The sequence below is a fragment of the Chiloscyllium punctatum genome, chromosome 2, assembly GCF_047496795.1.
Source record: "Chiloscyllium punctatum isolate Juve2018m chromosome 2, sChiPun1.3, whole genome shotgun sequence".
In the NCBI taxonomy this organism is placed as follows: domain Eukaryota; kingdom Metazoa; phylum Chordata; class Chondrichthyes; order Orectolobiformes; family Hemiscylliidae; genus Chiloscyllium; species Chiloscyllium punctatum.
Genome location: NC_092740.1, coordinates 91551810 through 91571278, shown reverse-complemented (window position 1 = coordinate 91571278; position 19469 = coordinate 91551810). Strand labels below are relative to the sequence as shown.

At 39.1% G+C, this 19469-nt stretch overlaps 1 protein-coding gene across 2 annotated transcripts in view; it reads left to right on the top strand.

The window, feature by feature from the left end:
* The window catches only part of frmd3 (FERM domain containing 3), a 218239-nt gene that overhangs the window by 157931 nt on the left and 40839 nt on the right, over positions 1 to 19469 (top strand). For both annotated transcript variants that reach the window (XM_072585508.1, XM_072585498.1), the window contains 2 exons: positions 11384 to 11472; positions 13775 to 13849. In XM_072585508.1, coding sequence (XP_072441609.1) covers positions 11384 to 11472; positions 13775 to 13849 — 164 coding nt within the window. The remainder of the gene's footprint in view (positions 1 to 11383; positions 11473 to 13774; positions 13850 to 19469) is intronic.

The window sequence follows — 19469 nt, the reverse complement described above, 5'->3', positions numbered from 1 at the left end:
GAATTCAATAGGATGTATACTGAAAGGATCTTTCCCCTAAAGTTAGGGGAGCACAGTTTTAAAAATAAGGGGTCTCCCATTTAGAACAAAGATGAGGAGAAATATGCTCTCTTAGGATTGTTACTGTGTGGAATTGTTTTGACTCTGGAAAGGGGACGAGGCAGGATCACTGAATTTCAAGAAGATTGAGTTAGATTTGTTGCTGACAAGTGAGTGAAAGGATAGAGAGAGGATGGATAGGAATGTAGAGGCAAGGCTACAAAAAATATCAGCAATGATCCAATCAAATGGTGGAGGTGGCTTGAGGGGCTGAATGATCTACTCCTTTTCCTAATTTGTATGCTTGTATGTATGTATGTATGTACATTCAGCATGATTTTGCATTTGAAAATAATCATAAACTTCAGTTTGTTTTATCGGCCACGCAGGCTTGTACCACCATTCATCATGTGTTTTCTCTTCTGTTGTTTTAATTTGAATTATTTTTGAATCTTTACTTTACACAATTTGATTGCCAGATGTTTCAAAATTCCTGAGATTTAATGGGCATTCATGTTTTTACCATTGTCTGATGGTGAATCACTGAAAACTGATTTTGGCATCAAGGACTTTTGGTAATTCTGAGTAATCATGATCTTCTGCTGAAACGCAAGACTACTTTGTTCCTTTAGCGACATCAGTTAGGTCTTTTCATACAGCTCCTGACTCTGTACCATACATAGACCCAATGAAGTGAACGTACCTATTCTGATGCCTGGTGAGTTATCTGGTGTAATAGCTGCTTCCTTGGACAATGCTTTTTCCTGGAGTCTGAGAATGTAGCTATGTGGCTCCTGGGGTTGGGATGACAGTGCTGGGACCTGAGGCAGAAAAAAAAAGAAGCATGTAACTGCAAGGCTTGAAGACCCTAATGACCATTGACAACACTGAACATTCCATCAATAGTTCAACATGCAGCTAGGTTAAACTGTAGTGGCAAATGCCACCAGCACCCTCCGTCATTCAACACTGCCATTCCATAAGATCTGCATCAGACTATTCCCAAGGATGCCATATCCTGCTGTGGGATGGCATGGTGGCTCAGTGGTTAGCACTGCTGCCTCACAGCACCAGGGACCCGGTCTGATTCCAGCCTCTGGCGACTGGCTGTGTGGAGCTTGCATGTTCTCCCTGTCTCTGTGTGGGTTTCCTCTTGGTGCTCTGATTTCTTCCCACAGTCCAAACATGTGGATTGGCCATGCTAAATTGTCCATAGTGTCCATGGATGTGCAGGCTAGGTGGATTATCCATGGGAAATACAGGATTATAGGGTAGGGCGTCTGGGTAGGATGCCCTTCAGAGAGTGTGGACCTGATTTGTCGAATGGCCAGTTTCCACACTGTAAGGATTGTATGATTCCATAACCTTTATACCTGAATGGGGTATTAGCTGTCAACCAGATGCTTAATAGATGGAATACTTGTGATCTCCTTTTGCATTCTCCTCCACAGTTTATCTGGCCCTCAGCAATGCAGTCCCACTTCCTCTTCCTCTTTTGTGCATCCTGTGAGAATGACGGAAAGGGTAATGAAGCAGCTCTGTGTTGCACAGCACAGGGATTTTCCGCTGGGATTGAATTTGATTTCCCTGTTTGGTTGATGCTATCTCAATGACTTGGGCACATATTTCTCCAAGGGTGAGAAACATCATGCACCTTGTGACCCTAAATACTTTATATGTCTGTGATCCACAGGGAGCTCTTGGTGAAAATCTTGCTTGTCTTACCAGTATACAGCAAATCATGGAAATGTTTCTGGCACTGCACCCATGTACATCAGTGACCAGCTGACCACCTTCACAATCCCTATTCATACCTTCTTTGCTATGATTGGGGCAACCTATGGCCTGGAGGATAAGTATGACCCACCTGTCTTCACCTATGCACTAAAATCTTGAGCTCTCTATTGATGAACTGAAGGACTGGTATGTCCCTGTTTTCATGGCTGCTTCCATTTTCAGCCATCCTGGGATTGGGGCTGATGAATTCCATTTATTCGTATGTATGTCGCATTATTAACTTGGCATGATAGTAACTGATAGTCTTTTATGTTCAGAATATCAGTATTTTTGCCTTGTAGAGATTTGGTAACCTCACTGTTACTGTATGGGTATCAGGGTGGGATGCATTGTGACTGAGCAGCAACATTTTAAGGGGACAGAGTTCCTTGAGGGGTACACATGCCTTGGTATCAGGTCAAACTTGGATTAATCAAGGAATTGCTCAGTCTCTCACCTCCTCTACTGAGGTGCCAGAGACCAGGTAGTTGTAAAGAATTGTAGGATTGTAAAGAACTGTATAAAACCTGAGCTGAGCTGCTGTACCAATAGTCGAAAGTGAGGACTGCAGATGCTGGAGATTAGAGTGAAGATTAGAGTGGTGCTGGAAAAGCACAACAGGTCAGGCAGCATCTGAGGAGCAGGAAAATCGACATTTCGGGCATGAGCCCTTCATCAGGAATCTCTGCTGTGTCCACTAGTACAGCTGTGTCTATTTGACAGGAGGAAGTCAGTTGAAGAGAGAGCAGCTAAAGACTGCTCTCAAGAAATCTGTGCTTCAGCTTCAAAGATAACAGATTAGTCAAGCACTGGGTTGGGAGTTCACTTAAAAGTTTTTTCATACTATACCAACTTTTAAAGGGCAGCAGTAGACTACCAAATGAGCTAATCAGCAATCGGGCTTACAGTTGTCTCTCGGTGAGCTGTCTCCTCACAGAACATCTTACAATTTTTTCAGCACTAAGATGGCACTGCTTGTGAGTCTTTTATCAGTCATGGGACAGAATGGACTCATCTGTGCCCAACCCAATGTCTACCCTCATTTACTTCCCCCAATGCTTCAGGAAGTGAGAGCCTTGACTCCAGGTTTTTTACAGGAACAGCTATTCAAGAGATGGTCAGAAACAGCTACTCAAGGTAGTATCATGATATTGGTTAATTGCCCAACTCCCCAATTCCTGGCTTCAGGACCACCAAGGTGAAAATCTTCTGAGGAAGGGTCACTGGACCCGAAAGTTAACTCTGATTTCTCTTCATAGATGCTGCTAGATCTGCTGAGATTTTCCCGAAACTTCCGTTTTTGTTTCTGATTTATAGCATCCACAGTTCTTTCAGTTGAAAATCTACATACTGTTTCATTGGTGGTGGAGGCATAGATAGCAAATGCTGGTAGTTATGTTTTTTTTCTTGAGCATCCTACTATGCAGAGTTGAAAACCTGCAGCTTTTTATACAATCAGCATTAATTATGTTTGACAACTTTACCTCAAATCTTTTAATTTGCTTTCCTCCTGATTGTACATTCTCCTACCTTCAGTAAATGTAGCAACATTAACTTTGTAAAATTCCATTTCAATCTGAGTAATTCTGCTTTATTTTATTTTTCTCCACACTTGTGACCTTTTACAATTGTTTAGACGATAAGACATTAGAGTAGAAATAGGTCACTTAGCCCATTGAATCTGTTCTGCCATTTAATGAGTTCATGGTGGATCAGATAATCCTCAACTCTGCTTTTCTACCTTTTCACCATGATAACAGACACTTTGTATTCACTAGATTTACTTCACTAAGCTCAAAAATAATGTGTTTATTATAAACAAATATATTCTTACAAGGCAAAACTCTGTATCAATAAAGTCAGCTGCTAGGAGTTAAACTTTGTCCCCTTAAACATGCACAATCACGTGACAGACAAGACAGAACAACTCTATAGCGAGAAAGGGCAAATGGGAAAATACCCAAGTGGGACCAAGGGTTCAAAGTCAAAGAAAAAAAAGACTTTTCATAAGTCAGTCAGCTTCCTGTCATTGTACAACTGTCAGAATTGTGATTTCAATCAGTGTGATCATCAAATCAGATGAAATTCAACTAGAAATCCTGATATTTAAGTTTATCAGATTCTTACAATATTTTAGCCAAGAGAGATTTTGACAGTGGTTTCTGGTTTAGAACAAAATAGAGTAGAACAGCAATTTATTGTAATGTGTATTTTTACAAAACAAAGTGAAAAGTTTTATAAGTTACCAAACTATGGCACCTAAATTAATGATAGAAGTTATAAATAAGAAGAAACACATGTAAAGGTTCATTACAGATCAGTTAAAAAATCCTGGGTTTGGGGTACATTGGAAAACCAGACCAAAACAGCCATGCTTGACCAGGCCGAGACTACCATGATGGGCTGAAACCGTCTTGCCACACCGAGACAAGCCCTCCATGCCAGGACTAGACCTCCCCACTGGGCCACTGGAGATCCAGAAGCTGCCTCTGAAGCAAGGATGAGACTTCTACACTAAGATGAGACCTCTGCACCAGAACTGGATCTTCATGCCAGGCTGCTGGAATACCCAGAAGCCACTGAAGAAGACCACCATGATGGGACAGGACTTCCATACTGGGACAAAAATGCCACTTGAGGTTGAGGCTGTCCTTCTTGGACAAGACCTGCCACATTGGGAGACTGTCTAGCCAGGCACTAGGCCTAAACCGCCATTACAGGCCATAAGAAGCCACTTGGTCTCTAGGCCTGGGATAGGGGAAGACGCCTTCCACTTTAAAGTTGCTAGATAAAGGTAAGATATGATGGAAAATATAGCAACTGCAGTCTACAGAATATTGCTAGACAAGATAAGTCAGGGCTTCCAAGTCAGGACCCCTTAAAACAGTTTGTCGAATCTCATCTCTTATCTGTTCTGAAAAGTTTTGCTTCTCCAAAATCACTTGATTTGTTGTAAACAATGAACGAACTATAGCAGATTATAATCACTAACCCTTCAGTACTTATTGCAAAATATAACTCCCAGAAACTACACAGTAAACATATTTTTTAATCTGAAATGTCCAAACAGTTCTGTGTTCCAGTTCATCACAGTCCCTATGTGTATATGTATTTCAAACCCACTGCATTCCCATGGGAATTGGTCACCCAACAAGACATTATATATGTGAATTTTCACAGCAAGTCATAAAGTTATAGAGATGTACAGCACAGAAATGGACCCTTTGGTCCAACTTTTCCATGCTGACCAGATTTCCTAACCTAATCTACTCCCATTTGCCAGTCCTTGGCCCAAGTCCTAGCAGGATACTTCAGGATATTGAGACCAACTGAACCCATCCTCCCTCCCTCTCTCATGTCTTCCAGCTGTACAACAGCACTATATTGATATTTAACACAATGAATCATTCAAAATGCTTCACTGGAGCATTAAAACAAAGTATGTTACCAAGCTAAATGAGGCAATGTTGGGTTGGATGACCAGTTGGTCAAAGTGGTAGATTTTAGATTAGATTACTTACAGTGTGGAAACAGGCCCTTCGGCCCAACAAGTCCACACCGACCCGCTGAAGCGCAACCCACTCAGACCCATTCCCCTACTTTTACCCTGCCCCTAACACTACGGGCAATTTGGCATGGACAGTTCACCTAACCTGCACATTTTTGGATTGTGGGGGAAACTGGAGCACCTGGAGGAAACCCACGCAGACACGGGGAGAATGTGCGAACTTCACACAGTCAGTCAGTCACCTGAGGCGGGAATTGAACCCGGGTCTCTGGCGCTGTGAGGCAGTAGTGCTAACCGCTGTGCCACCGTGCCGCCCATAAGTGTCTTGAAAGTGTCTTAAAGGAGGAAATTTAGGTACAGAGGCGGAGAAATATAGACTGGGATGTAAAGATCTTGAAACCAAGCAAATGAATGCAAGGCCACTGATAATGGAACACTAATGATTAGGAGTGCACAAGAGTCCTGAATCAGAGGATCACAGATATTGCGGATGTTGTCGGCCTTGTGGAGATTACAGAGATAAGGAAGTGGAGTGACGTGAAACAAGAACGAGAATTTGAAAATCAAGATGTTGTTGTGGAGTCAATGCAAGTCAACAAATACAGAGCTGATAGAACAGGATTTACTATGTGATAAGACTCAGACAACATGTTCTGGATGACCTCAAGTTTAGAGAAGAAAGAGAATTGGGCAGACCAACCAGGACAGCGTTGGAATAGACATCAGGAGGTTAGGAAGGCATGGATGAAGGTTTCAGATAAGCTGAAACAGGAAGTCAAGCAACATTATAGAGGTGAAAACAGGTGCTCTTGGAAACAGTACAAAGCTGACGTGGAAGCTCAACTCAGGATCAAACATGATACCATGTTGTGAACAGAACAGATTTATCTTAGGTTTGCTAGTGAAAAGGATGGGACAACTGAAAACAATGGCTTCCTTTTCACCAATATTTAATTAGAGACGATTTCTGCTTATCCAGCACTGGAAGTTTGTTAAGCAGTCTAGTAAACTTTTGAAAAATGTATTTCTCCAACTCTGGGGTCAAATTCATCCAGAGAGTTATTTGGGTAGCATGTTTATAGATGTGTATGGAATGAGCTGCCAGAAGAAGTGGTGGAGGGTGGTACAATTTCAATATTTAAAAGGCATCTGAATGGGTGTATGAATAGAAGGGTTGAGAGGGTTATGGGCCAAGTGCTGAAAAATGGGACTAGATTAATTTAGGATATCTGGTCGGCATTAACGATTTGGACCGAAGGGTCTGTTTCCGTGCTGTACGTCTCTATGATTCTATGGTCAACAACAGCTTAAGAATATGTTGAGAGGGAATGGGTGACTACTAAAAGTCACAAAGGACCAGGCAGATAATGCAGGAATACCCTGAATGGATCTAGCTCCAACCACTTCTAAATACTGATGAGGGTGATATTTAATCTCAGGAGTTGGGCGGGGGTGGCAAACATGAACAGCCAATACTCCACAGCAGAACCAATATAGGGAGAAAGAGGATATGGTCCTGAGGTCAGAATTTAGAGAACTAAGGAGAAAATGATCAATCAGGGTCTCAAAAATAGCAGCCTCTGATTCACTCCCATGCATAAGTGACAAGAACAAGTGTGTTCAGTAAAAAGGGAAATAAGGTGATTGAATGGGTGGGTGGAAATTTGGAGCAACGGGTTTGGCTTTGGATTCTTGGGATATTGGGATCAGCTTTGAGGCAGATGGTACCTGTACAGACAATATGGGTTACACCTAAACAGAGCTGGGACCTGGAGTTCATTGTGAGCTGTTTTGGTGCTGTTGGAGAGGGTTGTAACTAAGATGATACGGAGGTCGAGACCTGAGGATAGATTCAGTTGGGACAAAATCAGAAATAAAAATAGAAGGGAGGCAATTAGTGGATAATGGTAGCTCAGTGTTACTGCTTACAGACTTATAAGATGGAGATGGGGAGAGGTTTACAAAAGAAGGGAGCTGACAGTTTTGGATCAATAAACAATTGCAGCTGTGAGAAGGGACGATGTGTCAGAAGGATTGTCAAACAAAGCCATATGGATTGACTGAAGGAATTGAAAAAGGACAATCATATTGCTGAGGTTATATTATCCAGCCCAAATTAGCCTGAGACCAAAGATATAGGCATATCTCTGATAGGCTCAACAAAATGGCAGTAAAATAACAGAATTTTAAATATCCTGATATTAACTGGTATAGTTTTAGCGTGAAAGGAATGGAGGAAGCTGTATTCTTGAGGTGCATCCAGAAGGACCTTTTTGTATAAACTACTTTGTAACATATAGTAAGTCCAACAGGAGAAGGGCAGTTTTGGACTTATAGTAAGGAAATGAAGCTGGGAAGGTGGAAGGAGGGGCACTGGCAAAATATTTTGATGGTAGTGATCATAATTCAGTTAGTTTTAATATAATTATGGAAAAAGATACATAAAAGAAGAGGTTGAATTCTCAATTGGAGCAAGGCCAATTTTATTAGGCTGATTGAGCAAACATTGGCTAGAAACATCTACTTAAAAGTAAATCAGTGTCAGATCATGGGAGGCATTCAAAGTAGAGATTCAAGGGGTTCAAAGTAAACATGTTCCCACAAAGAAAAAGGGTGGGACAGCCAAATCTAGAGTTCACTGGATGTCAAGGATCTTACAGGAAATTAGGAAAGGAAAGAGAGGGTATTAAATAATATTGACAAGTAAAATCAAGGTGAACTCAAAATGTTTTATCAATACATTAAGCATAAGATGATAATTATGGAAAGAATAGGGCCCATAAAAGACTGAAAAGATACCCAAGGTGTAGAGTGTAAGATGCTCCTATGGTTCTTAAAGAATGCTTTGTGTTTATTAATAAAAAGAAGAGTGGTTCAGATATTGTATTTGAAGAGGGGTTAAAGTATTGGGTGTGATAAATGTTAGGAGAGGGGAATTATTAATGGAATTAGCATCCTTGAATGTGGATAAATCATAGGTCCAGATGAAATGTTAAAAGAAGTTGGAGAAGAAAGGCAGGAGGCCTGAACATCTCTTTCCTATCCTCACTGGATATAGGTTGGAGGTTTGGAACACTGCTGGTGTTTTATGTTTGTTTAAAAAGGGAGCAAGGGATAGACCAAATAATCACAGACCAGTCAGGCAGAATAACCAATCATTTAGAAGGACATGGATTAGTTAAGGAATGTTAGTATGGATTCAGGGAAAATTGTATCTATCTAATTTGATTGAATTCTTGAAGAAGGAGTACTGATGAGAGGAGTGCAGTTGAGGTGGTCAATGTTTACTTCACAAGGCCTTTGACAAGATATCACATGACAGATTTGTTAAAAAATTTAAACCCAAGTGGGTTCCATGAGAATGTAACAAGCAAGCTAGGTATAAAGTAGGCTCAGTGACAGGAAACAAGGGGTGATTATTGGTAAATGTCTTTTCAACTGAAAGGCTGTTTCCAGTGATGTCCTGGAGGGCGCATTACTAGTAAATGTTTCTTGTGCTGTGTGTTAATAATTTAGATATAAATGTACAGAGCATGATCAAGAAATGTGTAAATGAGAAAAAAATAGCTACATGGTTGTTAGTGAGGAGGATAGTCTTAGACAGTAGAAAGATATCAATGGACTGGTAGGTGGGTAGAAAAGCACAAATAGAATTTAATCCAGAAATGTTTGAGGTCAAGCTGAACAAGGCAAAGGGATCTATAGTTAATGGGGAGTGTTGAACTGAGAGACATTGGAGTAAATATCCACAGGCCCCTAATGATTGTAAGATAGGTTGATAAGTTAGTTAAGAAATATGGAATTTTTGCATTTTGTTTAAACAGAATATCTTTATGTGTAGAACATTTCAGAGTTGAGCCAAGTTTATTTCTCACTGATTTGTTATGGCATGCTCCAGGATGAATGATAGTCAGTGTGCACACTCTGTAGTATTTACCACAAACTATACCTAGTTAAATGTTGTTGCTACTGTAATGGTACATGCCAGTCTTGGCTAACAGCATAAAACTGAATCTTCAACTTCCTCAAGACTGAACAGTTATCGACAAGAATATTCAGCTTGGCTTTGGTTTGATGAGTCATCTTCAAAATCTCTTTGTAGCTTAGCACATAGTTGTGATGTTTCATAATCAGCTGGAGTTGATGGACTCCAAGACTTTGTCTACTTGGCTGACAACATCTTTGTCTGCCTGGCTGCCCATTTGCCTGTTTTTTGCTAAGCCCAAGGAACAATGTGTGAGGAGGAGGAGGAGGAGGAGAGGGGAGATTTGATTGAGATATACAAAATTGTAAGGAAATGGATAGGATGGATGGGAAGGGCCTATTCACTTGAGGCCTTGACTTAAAGTGATGACATCATGAGCCAATTGGCCCTTTTCTGAGCCATAAACATTCTATGATTCTGTGAAGTCTTGATCATTCTCCACTTCTCTCAGTTTTGATAGTTGTGCCTTTAGTTGTCTAGTTCCTAACTCTTTCAAATCATTCTTAAGCTTCCTTATTGTTTTATTTCTCTGTCCTCCTTTAAAGTCGTCTGTAAAACCTACGTTTATGATCAATGTCTTTCCAGCTCAAATTATGCTCCTGTGAAGCACCTTAGATAGTTTTTGTAATTGCCAATAGCAATTATGGATTTATGGAAGAATAAGTAAAAGATAATATTGCCTGAGACTCAACATAGGCCAGATACAATACTTGCTCCAGAGGAGTTAGGGTTGGGAAATAGTGATACTCTCACCCCATGAATGAACAAAAAAAACTTACCTACTACGTAGGAAACAAAAATGAAAGAATGTGCGTTTTGGTAGAATTTCTCAGATCCCCATGACATTTCAAGTGATCAACTACAGCCAATTAAGTACTTTTTGAAGTGTAGTCATTGTTGTAGGCAAGCAGAGTAACCAGTTTATACATATCAAAATGTTTTCACAAGCAACATTAATGTACATGACCAGTTAATCTGTTTATTTGTGATGTTTGGCTGAGGGCCAGGGCACTGCAATAATTTTTTGCTTTGGGATAGTGTTTTGGGAATTTTTTGACTTATACCACAGGAGGATCATAGAATTTTGATTTACTGCCTCATCCAGAGGAGGTCCATGCCATTGATAGCTTACAGTTCTTCAGAGAACTTATATGCAAAGTTTAAAACTTCAAGGGAATGTTAAAAATGCAGGCTCATATTATTTTGCTAATAAACATATTGTTGATTATTGCATTGTACTTAAACAACCCCAGATATGGGAAGATGATAAACATAACCTAATAATTGTAAATAGACAAATCCTTTAAAGATTATCTTAGCCAGCTTCTTGTTTATTTTTAATTGTTCTTATTCTCTTCCTCTGCTGTTCCATATATATTTATTGCTCCTGTTCCTTTATCAATAGTTTCTGAATGAAGCCCTCTCTGGTTTAATGTTCCTTCTCTTCATGAGTGTGATATTTTGCCCTTAACTTACTGATCTGCTCTTATTAATTTTCACCAGATTTGCATTGTTGCAGTGATATGTACCTGTGTTCTGTCTTTCCCAACGTATCGTTGAGTGGCATCCAGTCACCTAGTAATGCATTGTATAGGCCAAGAAGTTAATAGATTAGGTCACAGGTTTGTACAGCTCTCCGTGACAACTGACTTCACAGTCTGTTAGCAGGAGAAAAATATAAGCAAATTATGTCAATTCTAATCACTATAGATGTGACCCTGCTGAAGAGTACAGGTGTAAATATTTGGTTGAGTACATACTTTCAGTCCCACATGATCAAATAGCAAATAAGAACTTGAATGAAGCATCAATACTTTGAAAGATGACCATGGTAATAGTTAGTAATTTTGCTCATTTTTAAAAATTTCCTTATGGAGCGTGGGCATCACTGGTTGGCCAGCATTTACTGCCAATCCCCAGTTGCTCTTCAGAACATAGTGGTGAGATGCTTTCTCGAACTGCTGCAGTTCACGTGCTGTAGGTAAACCCACAATACAATTCTATTTGCCTTAATATTTTTATTATATGTATTTTTAGACACCAGTTTAATAATGGTTGTCATTTCACATTCTTAGAAGAAAACAGTACTGACTTATCATACATCAACCCCAGCTGCTTGCAAGCATCTTTGGAAATGTGGTGTGGAGAACCAAGCTTTTTACAAGTGAGTTTATGAATACGGAGATGTTTTTGTGGAAAAGTGATGAAAGTGATATAAAAACTGAAAATGTTGGAAATACTCAGCAGGTCTAGCAGTATCTCTGGAGAGAGTAAAGAGTTAATATTTCATGTTTGTGATCTTTCATCAGAGGGTTGTTGACCTGAAACATTAACTGTGTTTCTAATTTCAGGCTTGCTGTCAGACCTACTGAATATTTGGGGTATTATTTGTCTTTATTTCAGGTTTTGAGCATCTCCAGTATATTACTTTTATATGGATTAATGTGATAGATTTTTCTCAATTTATTTACATATTGTCCCATACATTTCCTCCATCCCAATTTATCATGATTACTTACAATTTACAATTTAACATAATACACATAATTTTAAACATAGGCACTTAAATTATTTTTCAATGTTCAATTTTAACAGTTTGATTTTCTAATAGTGTGATGAATATTTAAAAAACAATTCATTTGCCAGTTTTGATATTTTTTTCAATATAATACATCGAGGAAGGGAGGGATTTGATGAAGTACAGTTATGTTGAATGCTTTCATTTGATATTAACTCAAAATAGCTAAAAGAATTGGTCATAGAAATAAAACAATCATAAAAATAAATGAATTAGGAACAGAAGTAGATCAACTGGCCTTTCAAGCCTGCTCCATCTTTCAATAAGACCATGACTGATCTGATTACTCCATGATACTGCCTACCCTTGATAAACCTTCACTTCTTGTTTATCAAGAATCTACTCATCACTGTATTTAAAATACTCTCAGACTCTGCTCCACTGCATTTAGAGAGCAAGAGAGTTCCATAGACTCAAGACACTCACTGAGAAAAAATTTATAATTTCTGTCATAGATAGGCAATCCTTTTTTTCAACAAACAGTGACCCCTGGTTCTATATTCTTCCACAAGAATAAACATCTTTTTCCAATCTATGCTGTCACAACTCCTCAGGATTTTTTACATTTCAATCAAGTTACTCCTTGCTTTTCTTAACTCCAGCAGATACAAGTTGAACCTGTCCAATCTTCCTCATAAAATAATCCACCCATTCTAGATATTAGTCTAGTAAATCCTTCCTTATGTAACATGACTAATGTTGTACACAATACTTCAAATGTGATTTCACCAATGCATTGTGTAACCGAAACATAATCTCATTTGCCATATCTTTATTTTTCGTTATTAATTCCCCAGACTCACTCCTTTAGGATTGATGCTTTGTTTATTGACTCTGCTTTTTAGAGTACCTGTAGAAACACCAACTATCTGTTTATAAATTTCCTTGTTAGCTTTCTCATGTATTCTAGTTTTTCTTTTCCTATTAATATTTTAGTTAATTTCTTTTTAATAATATTCTATCCAATCTTATGAGCTACCACCCATCTTTATGTAATTATGGGTTTTGTTTTTAAATTTTATTAGATGACGGGTCCACTCTTGGGAATTTTTTTTATCATTTATATAAAAGTGTAAAAAGGACAACCTTGATCCTTGTGGCACATCAGTCATTACATCTTGTCAACCAGAATATGAGCCTTTACATCTGTATGATTTACATATACTTGTACTGTATTCTGAATTGTTCCCTTGTCTGCTGCTGTATCTCTACTGACCTATCCCTTAACCTAATTTTTCAGTTGACTTTAGCTAGCTCTGCTTTCATGCCCTTATAATTGCCCTAATTTACATTTGAAATACTAATCTTTCCCTCTAAGTGAATGTGAAATTCTTCATATTATGATTGCAAATATTTGGAAATGTAATCTCAAATGAAAAAAAACAAGTCCAATGTTTATCACCTAAACAGTATGTGGACCTTCATTAGTATTATTCTTCTATAAATTTTTGTTTAGCAGATGTGAACTAAATCATAAACATGTCTCTCTGGCACAGAAAACTAGAATCTCTTAAAGCTGCTGTTTTAGATTCTGCTTTAGAAATTCGGGCGTACTAGCATTCCATAGTGGTATTCCATTCTGAAGAAGTCATATCAGACTCAAATGGTAAATCTGTTTCTCTCTCTGCAGAAGTGGCCAGACCTGCTGAGGTACACCAGCACTTTCTGTTTTAAATTCAGATTTCCAGTATCCAAAGTATTTTGTTTTAATTAAATTAGCATCTGTATCTCTGAATTGAGCATTTGGCTTGCCCAACTTCTGACAAAAGCAGAATTAGTAAATCGTAGCCAGGAAGTAATACCTAATAATTTGGGTGGATTTTTTTCCTTTGTAGTCCTTTAATCAAAATGCTAGTTACACCAAATACTATATTTTTCATATTTTTAGGTATGAAAAATCCAGTCAGATCAAGACTGTGTCCAGCAGCAACATTTTTTTCAAAGGCAGGAGATTTCGTTTCAGGTGGGTTTTTCTGTCAAAGGATTCTGTGCCTTATTATTTTGCCTTAAGCTTATAAATTCAATAAACAATTTATTTTATGTAATAACTTAGAGACTAGCTGTAAATGCAGTAGCTAAACCACTTACATTCTAATTCTGACCATGAATTACAAATTCCTGAGTTGCATGAGAACAGAATCTATAGATATGCCTTAACATCCAAGTATTCAGTTTGCTCTTAAGTAACTAGTTCACATGTTTACACAACTTGTAAGGTTTACATTTAGGAACCACAGCTTAACCTGAAAAGGGAATCAAGTTTGAAAGTGATTTAAAGTAGTTTAGTAAGAATCAATATGTAAAAACTTATGCATAACTAATGACTCATGACAGTTGAGAACAGTTTAATGGTCCTGAAGGACAAATGAACAGATTGTACAGAGTGGGTGTTAATATCCATAGTCAGTGGTGGGAGCCTTCTGCTGCCAGTATTAGGATGTTCTTACCCTGGTCTTCCATTACAAACCTTTTTGCAGTCAAAGAATGCCCAACCAAAAATACTCTGTTTCTTATCCTTCAGCCAATTTTGTATCCATGTTGCATTTTACTCTCTGACCAATCACTTTCCTCACATGTTTGTTTTGGTAGTGAATGCCTTTTTGAAGATGCATGTACATCACCACCAGTCCCATGTAAGCCTTCCCCTTATTAACCCTCTTTGTCACCTCTCCAAAAAACTGTGAGCAAGTTAGAGATGACTTTTCCTTGACAAGTCCATGCTGACATTTCTGAATCAATTCACATTTTGTCATGTGGCTACCTCCCTATAGTGCAAGGATCAAGGACACCTCAAAATGATTGCAGCATATAGTCAGTTCTGCCAAAGAACGTGTTTCTTCAACACAAATTGGCTTTAATGGAATCGAAGAATTTCATCTGTTATTTGTAGAATGCAAACTTTCCTTACCTGTATTGGCTATAACATGTTTCTGGCTCCATTATTTTAAATGGTGTGGCTATTGCACTATTTTCTTATAATGCGAGATTAAACGAGAACGGAACTATCATGTTATATCAGAACTGACTGTGTTGTCAAAGGGGAGAGTGAAAAGCCAGAAGCTGTTGTACATATTGGTAAGAATGACAAAATTAAGGAGAGTGTTAAGGCTTTGCAGAGTGAATATAGGAAATTAGGTGGAAGCTTAAAAAGTGGAACCTCAAAGGTAGTAATCTCTGGATTTCTCTCAGTGCTATATGTTAGTGAGAGTAGGAAAAAGAAGCTAGGGCAGATAAATCAATGGCTGAGGAGATGGTGCAATGGGCAAGGATTCAGATTTTTGGATCATAGGGATGGGTTGCACCTGAACTGAAAAGGACCAAATTCCTGGTGGGAAGATTTGATGGAGCTACTTGTGTGGATTTAAAGTAGTCTGGCGGTGAGAGGGCGCAAAGTAGTGGTGAGAATGGAAAGACAGATGAAGATGGTTCTCAATTGAAAAACCAGCAAGTTAATAAGAAAAGGCGGGCAAGAGCAAGTGAGAGAATGAGGTTACTGAAGAATTAAACTGCATTTATTTCAATACATGGATCTTGTAGAAAAGGCAGATGAATTCAGGACATATATGGGGAAATGGGACTGGGACATCATAGCTATTATAGAGACATGGCTGAGGTAGGAATAGAACTGACATCTCAATTTTCTGGGTTTTAGATGCTATAGAAATGTTAGAAAGGGAAGCAAGAGAGGAGGGGGAGTGGACTTTTTCATTAAGGAAAACATTACTGCTGTACTTAGAGAGGATATTTCTGAGGGATTGTGTAATGAAGCTGTACAGGTATAACTCAGAAATAAGAAGGGGATGATCACCTTGATGGGATTGTAGTATAGACCCCCCAAGAGTCGGGGGAAATTGAGAAGCAAATATGTAGAGAAATCTTAGATATCTGTAAAAAAAAAGGTTGTAAAAGTAGAGGATTTTAGCTTTCCATAAATAGACCAGGACTGCTATCGTGTTAAGGGCTTGGATGGTGAGAAATTTGTTCAATGTGTTCAAGAAAATTTTCTTCATCAATACGTAAATGTACTTACTGGAGAAGGAGCAAAACTTGACCTTGTCTTGGGAAATAAGACAGAGCAAATGACTGAAGTGTTAGTGGGGAGCACTTTGAGACCTGTGACCATAACGCTATTAGTTTTAAAATAATTATGGAAAAGGATAGGCCTTGTATAAAAGTTAAAGTCTTATTTGGAGTAAGGTAACTTTTGATGGTATTAAACAGGAACTTTAAAGAATTGATTGGAGTAGACTGTTCACAGGTAAATAAATGGCATTTGGGAGACTTTCAAAAGTGAGATAACAAGAGTTCAGAAACATTATCTTCCTGTTAAGAGTGCAGGGTAAGACTGGTAATAGTAGGATACAATGGATGAATAAAGGTATGGAGCTCTGGTCAAGAATAAGAAGGATTCATGTATTAGGTATACACAACTGAGATCAAATGAATCTCTTGAAGAGGATAAGGGGTGCAGGGGTATTCTTAAGAGTGAAATCAGGAGGACAAGAAGAGGATACAAGAGAGACTTGGCAGATAAGATTAAGGATAACCCAATTCTACAAGTACATTAAGAGCAAAAGAGCAGATCCCCTCAAAGATCAACAAGGTGGTCTAACTGTGGAACCGCAGGAGATGGGAGAGATACTACAAAAATATTTTGTCAGTTTTTACTGTGGAGAAAGAAACGGAGGCGAGGGAACTCTGTGAAATAACTATTGATGTCTTGAAAACAGTCCACATTACAGAAGAAGTAGTGCTGGAGGTCTTAAAAACTTAAAGATGGATAAATCTACAGGATATGACTAAGTGTATACTAGGATGTTGCAGGAAGTTAAGGAGGAAATAGCAGGGTCCCAAGGAAAGATATTTGTATCGTCTACAGCTATGGATGATATGCCAGAGAACTGGAGGGTGTGTAATGTTGTGCCTTTATTTAAGAAAGGCTGTAAGGAGAAGCCTGGGATCTATAGACAGGTGAGTCTGACGTCAGTGGCGGTTAAGTTCTTGGAGAGGATTCTGAGAGATAGCATTTACTTGCATTTGGAGAGTCAGAGACTGATTAGGGATAGTCAGCATGGTTCTTTGCTTGAGAAATCATGTCTCACCAGCTTGATTGAGTTTTTTGACCAAAAAGATTGAGGGTAGAGCAGTAGACATTGACTACATGGACTTTAGCACAGCCTTTGACAAGATTCCGCATGGTAGACTAATTGTTAAAATTAGATCACGTGGGATTCGGAAAGGGTTTGCCAATTTGATACAAAATTGGTTTGATGGTAGAAGACAGAGGGTGGTGTCGGGGGATTGTTTCTCTGGTTGGAGGCCTGTGACCAGTGGTATTCCGCAGGGATCGGTGATAGGTCCACTTTTGTTTGTCATTTATCTAAACAATTTGGATGAGGATTTAGGAGGCATGGTTAATAAATTTGTGGATGACACCAAAATTGCTGGCATAGTTGACAGTGAAGAAGGTTATCAAAGATTACACAGGGATCTTGATCAATTGGGCCAATGGGCTAAGGAATGGCAGATAGAATTTTAATTTGGATGTATGTGAGGTATTGCAGTTGGTAAAACAAACAAGTGCAGAAATCATCCAGTTAATGATAGGCCCTGGGTAGTGTTGTTGAACAGAGAGACATAGCTGTTCAGGCACATAGTTCTTTGAAAGTTGCATCATAGGTAGACATTGTGTTTAAGAAGGCATTTAGCATGCCTGTCTTCATTGCTCGGACCACTGACTACAGGATTGGGACATCATGTTGGGATTGTACAGGATATGATGAAGCCACTTTTGGAGTACTGTGTACAGGTCTTGTCACCCTGCTATAAGAAGGATATTATGAAATTGGAAAGATTTCAGAAAACGATTTATCAGGATGTTGCTGAACCTGGAGGTTTTGTGTTATAAGGAGAGGCTGGGACTTTTTTTTAAGTGGAATGGAGGAGGTTGAAGAGCGTCCTTCTAGAGGTTTATAAAATCATGAGGGGCATAGATAAAATGAATAGCAAAGCTCTTTTCCCTAGGGTGGGGGAGTTCAAATCTAGGGGGCATATTTTTAAGGTGAGAGGAGAAAGATTTAAATGGGACGTGAGGAGCAACATTTTTATCATAAAGTGGTTTGCATTTGGTATAATCTGCCAGAGGAAGTGGTAAATGGAGGTGCAGTTAGAATATTTAAAAGACCTTTGGATAGGTACATGAATAGGAAAGGCTTAGAGGGTTATTGGCCAAATCCAGGCAAGTTTTAGTTTGGGTTTAGTTTAGTTTGGGAATCTTGGTCAGCATGGACAAGTTGGATCGCAGGGTCTGTTTCCATGCTGTATGATTCTATGACTCTTAAGACTGTAAGACTCTAAATGATACTTTCTAAAAGTATTCCCCACCACGTAAAATTCTTCTTTTTGGACTGGGCTGCCTCTAATTTGCTCCTTTGTTGGTTTAATTTTGGCTTTGCGCCAGTCCCAAGTCTGTGACCTCAGTTTAAACTGCCTTTGTGGTCCTTGATTTGCCATGCTGTAGTTATGCCTCATTTTATCCCCCAGCTATGGTGGTAATTGTTAATGAGGAGACAAGTACTACTTTCCAGCCTGTGTTCTGTGTTGTTCTGTAAGGTTTTTAAGGTTATTCCTTACCCATTGGAGATCTTAACTTTGGAGCCTGGAGTAACTGTTTAGTCCCCGATAAATCTTGACCACCAGCAGACAATGCAGTTTGCATTTGTTTTAGGAATTACTAGTTCTCCTGCTCCATTGAGTTCCTAACGAACCACCTCTTTTATGCATTCATGAGACGTAGGCATAGTTAGCTGGCCAGCATTTATTGCCCATCCTTTGTTGGCTTTAAGAAGGTGGTGGTGAGCTGCCTTCTTTAACTGCTGCAGTTCACATGCTGTAGGTAGATGCCTAATGCCATTAGGGAGGAAATGCTAGGATTTTGACCCAGTTAAAATGAAGGAACGATGATCTATTTCCATGTCAGGATGATCAGTGGTTTGGATGGGAACCTGCAATGGTAGTGTTCCCATGTGTATGCTGCCCTTGTCCTTCTAGTTGGAAATGAATGTGGATTTGTCCTGGATGGTGTCAAGCTTCTTGAGTTTGTTGATGCTGCATCTATTCAGAAAAGTTGGGAGTATTCTACCACACTCCTGACTTGTGCTTTGTAGACAGTGGACAGGTTTGGGGAGTCAGGAAGTGAGTATACTCATTGCAGTTTTCCTAACCTCTGACCTGCTCCTGTAGCCACTGTGTTTATGTGATCAGTTCAGTTTAGTTCTGGTCAATGGTAACCCCAACGATATTGATAGTGGGAGATTCTGTGATGGTAACATTCAATGGCAAGGGACGGTGATTAAACTGATGGTCATTGCTTGGCATTTATGCAATGCAAATGTTACTTGATATTTGTCAGCCCAAGTCTCGATATTGTCCAGATCTTGTTGCATTTGAACATGGATTTCTTCAGTATCTGAGGAGTCCCTGATGGTGCTGAACATTGTGCAAACTTTAGTGAACATCCCCACTTCCTACTTTATAAGGGAAGGAAGTTCAATAATGAAACAGCTGAAGATGGTTGGGCCTTA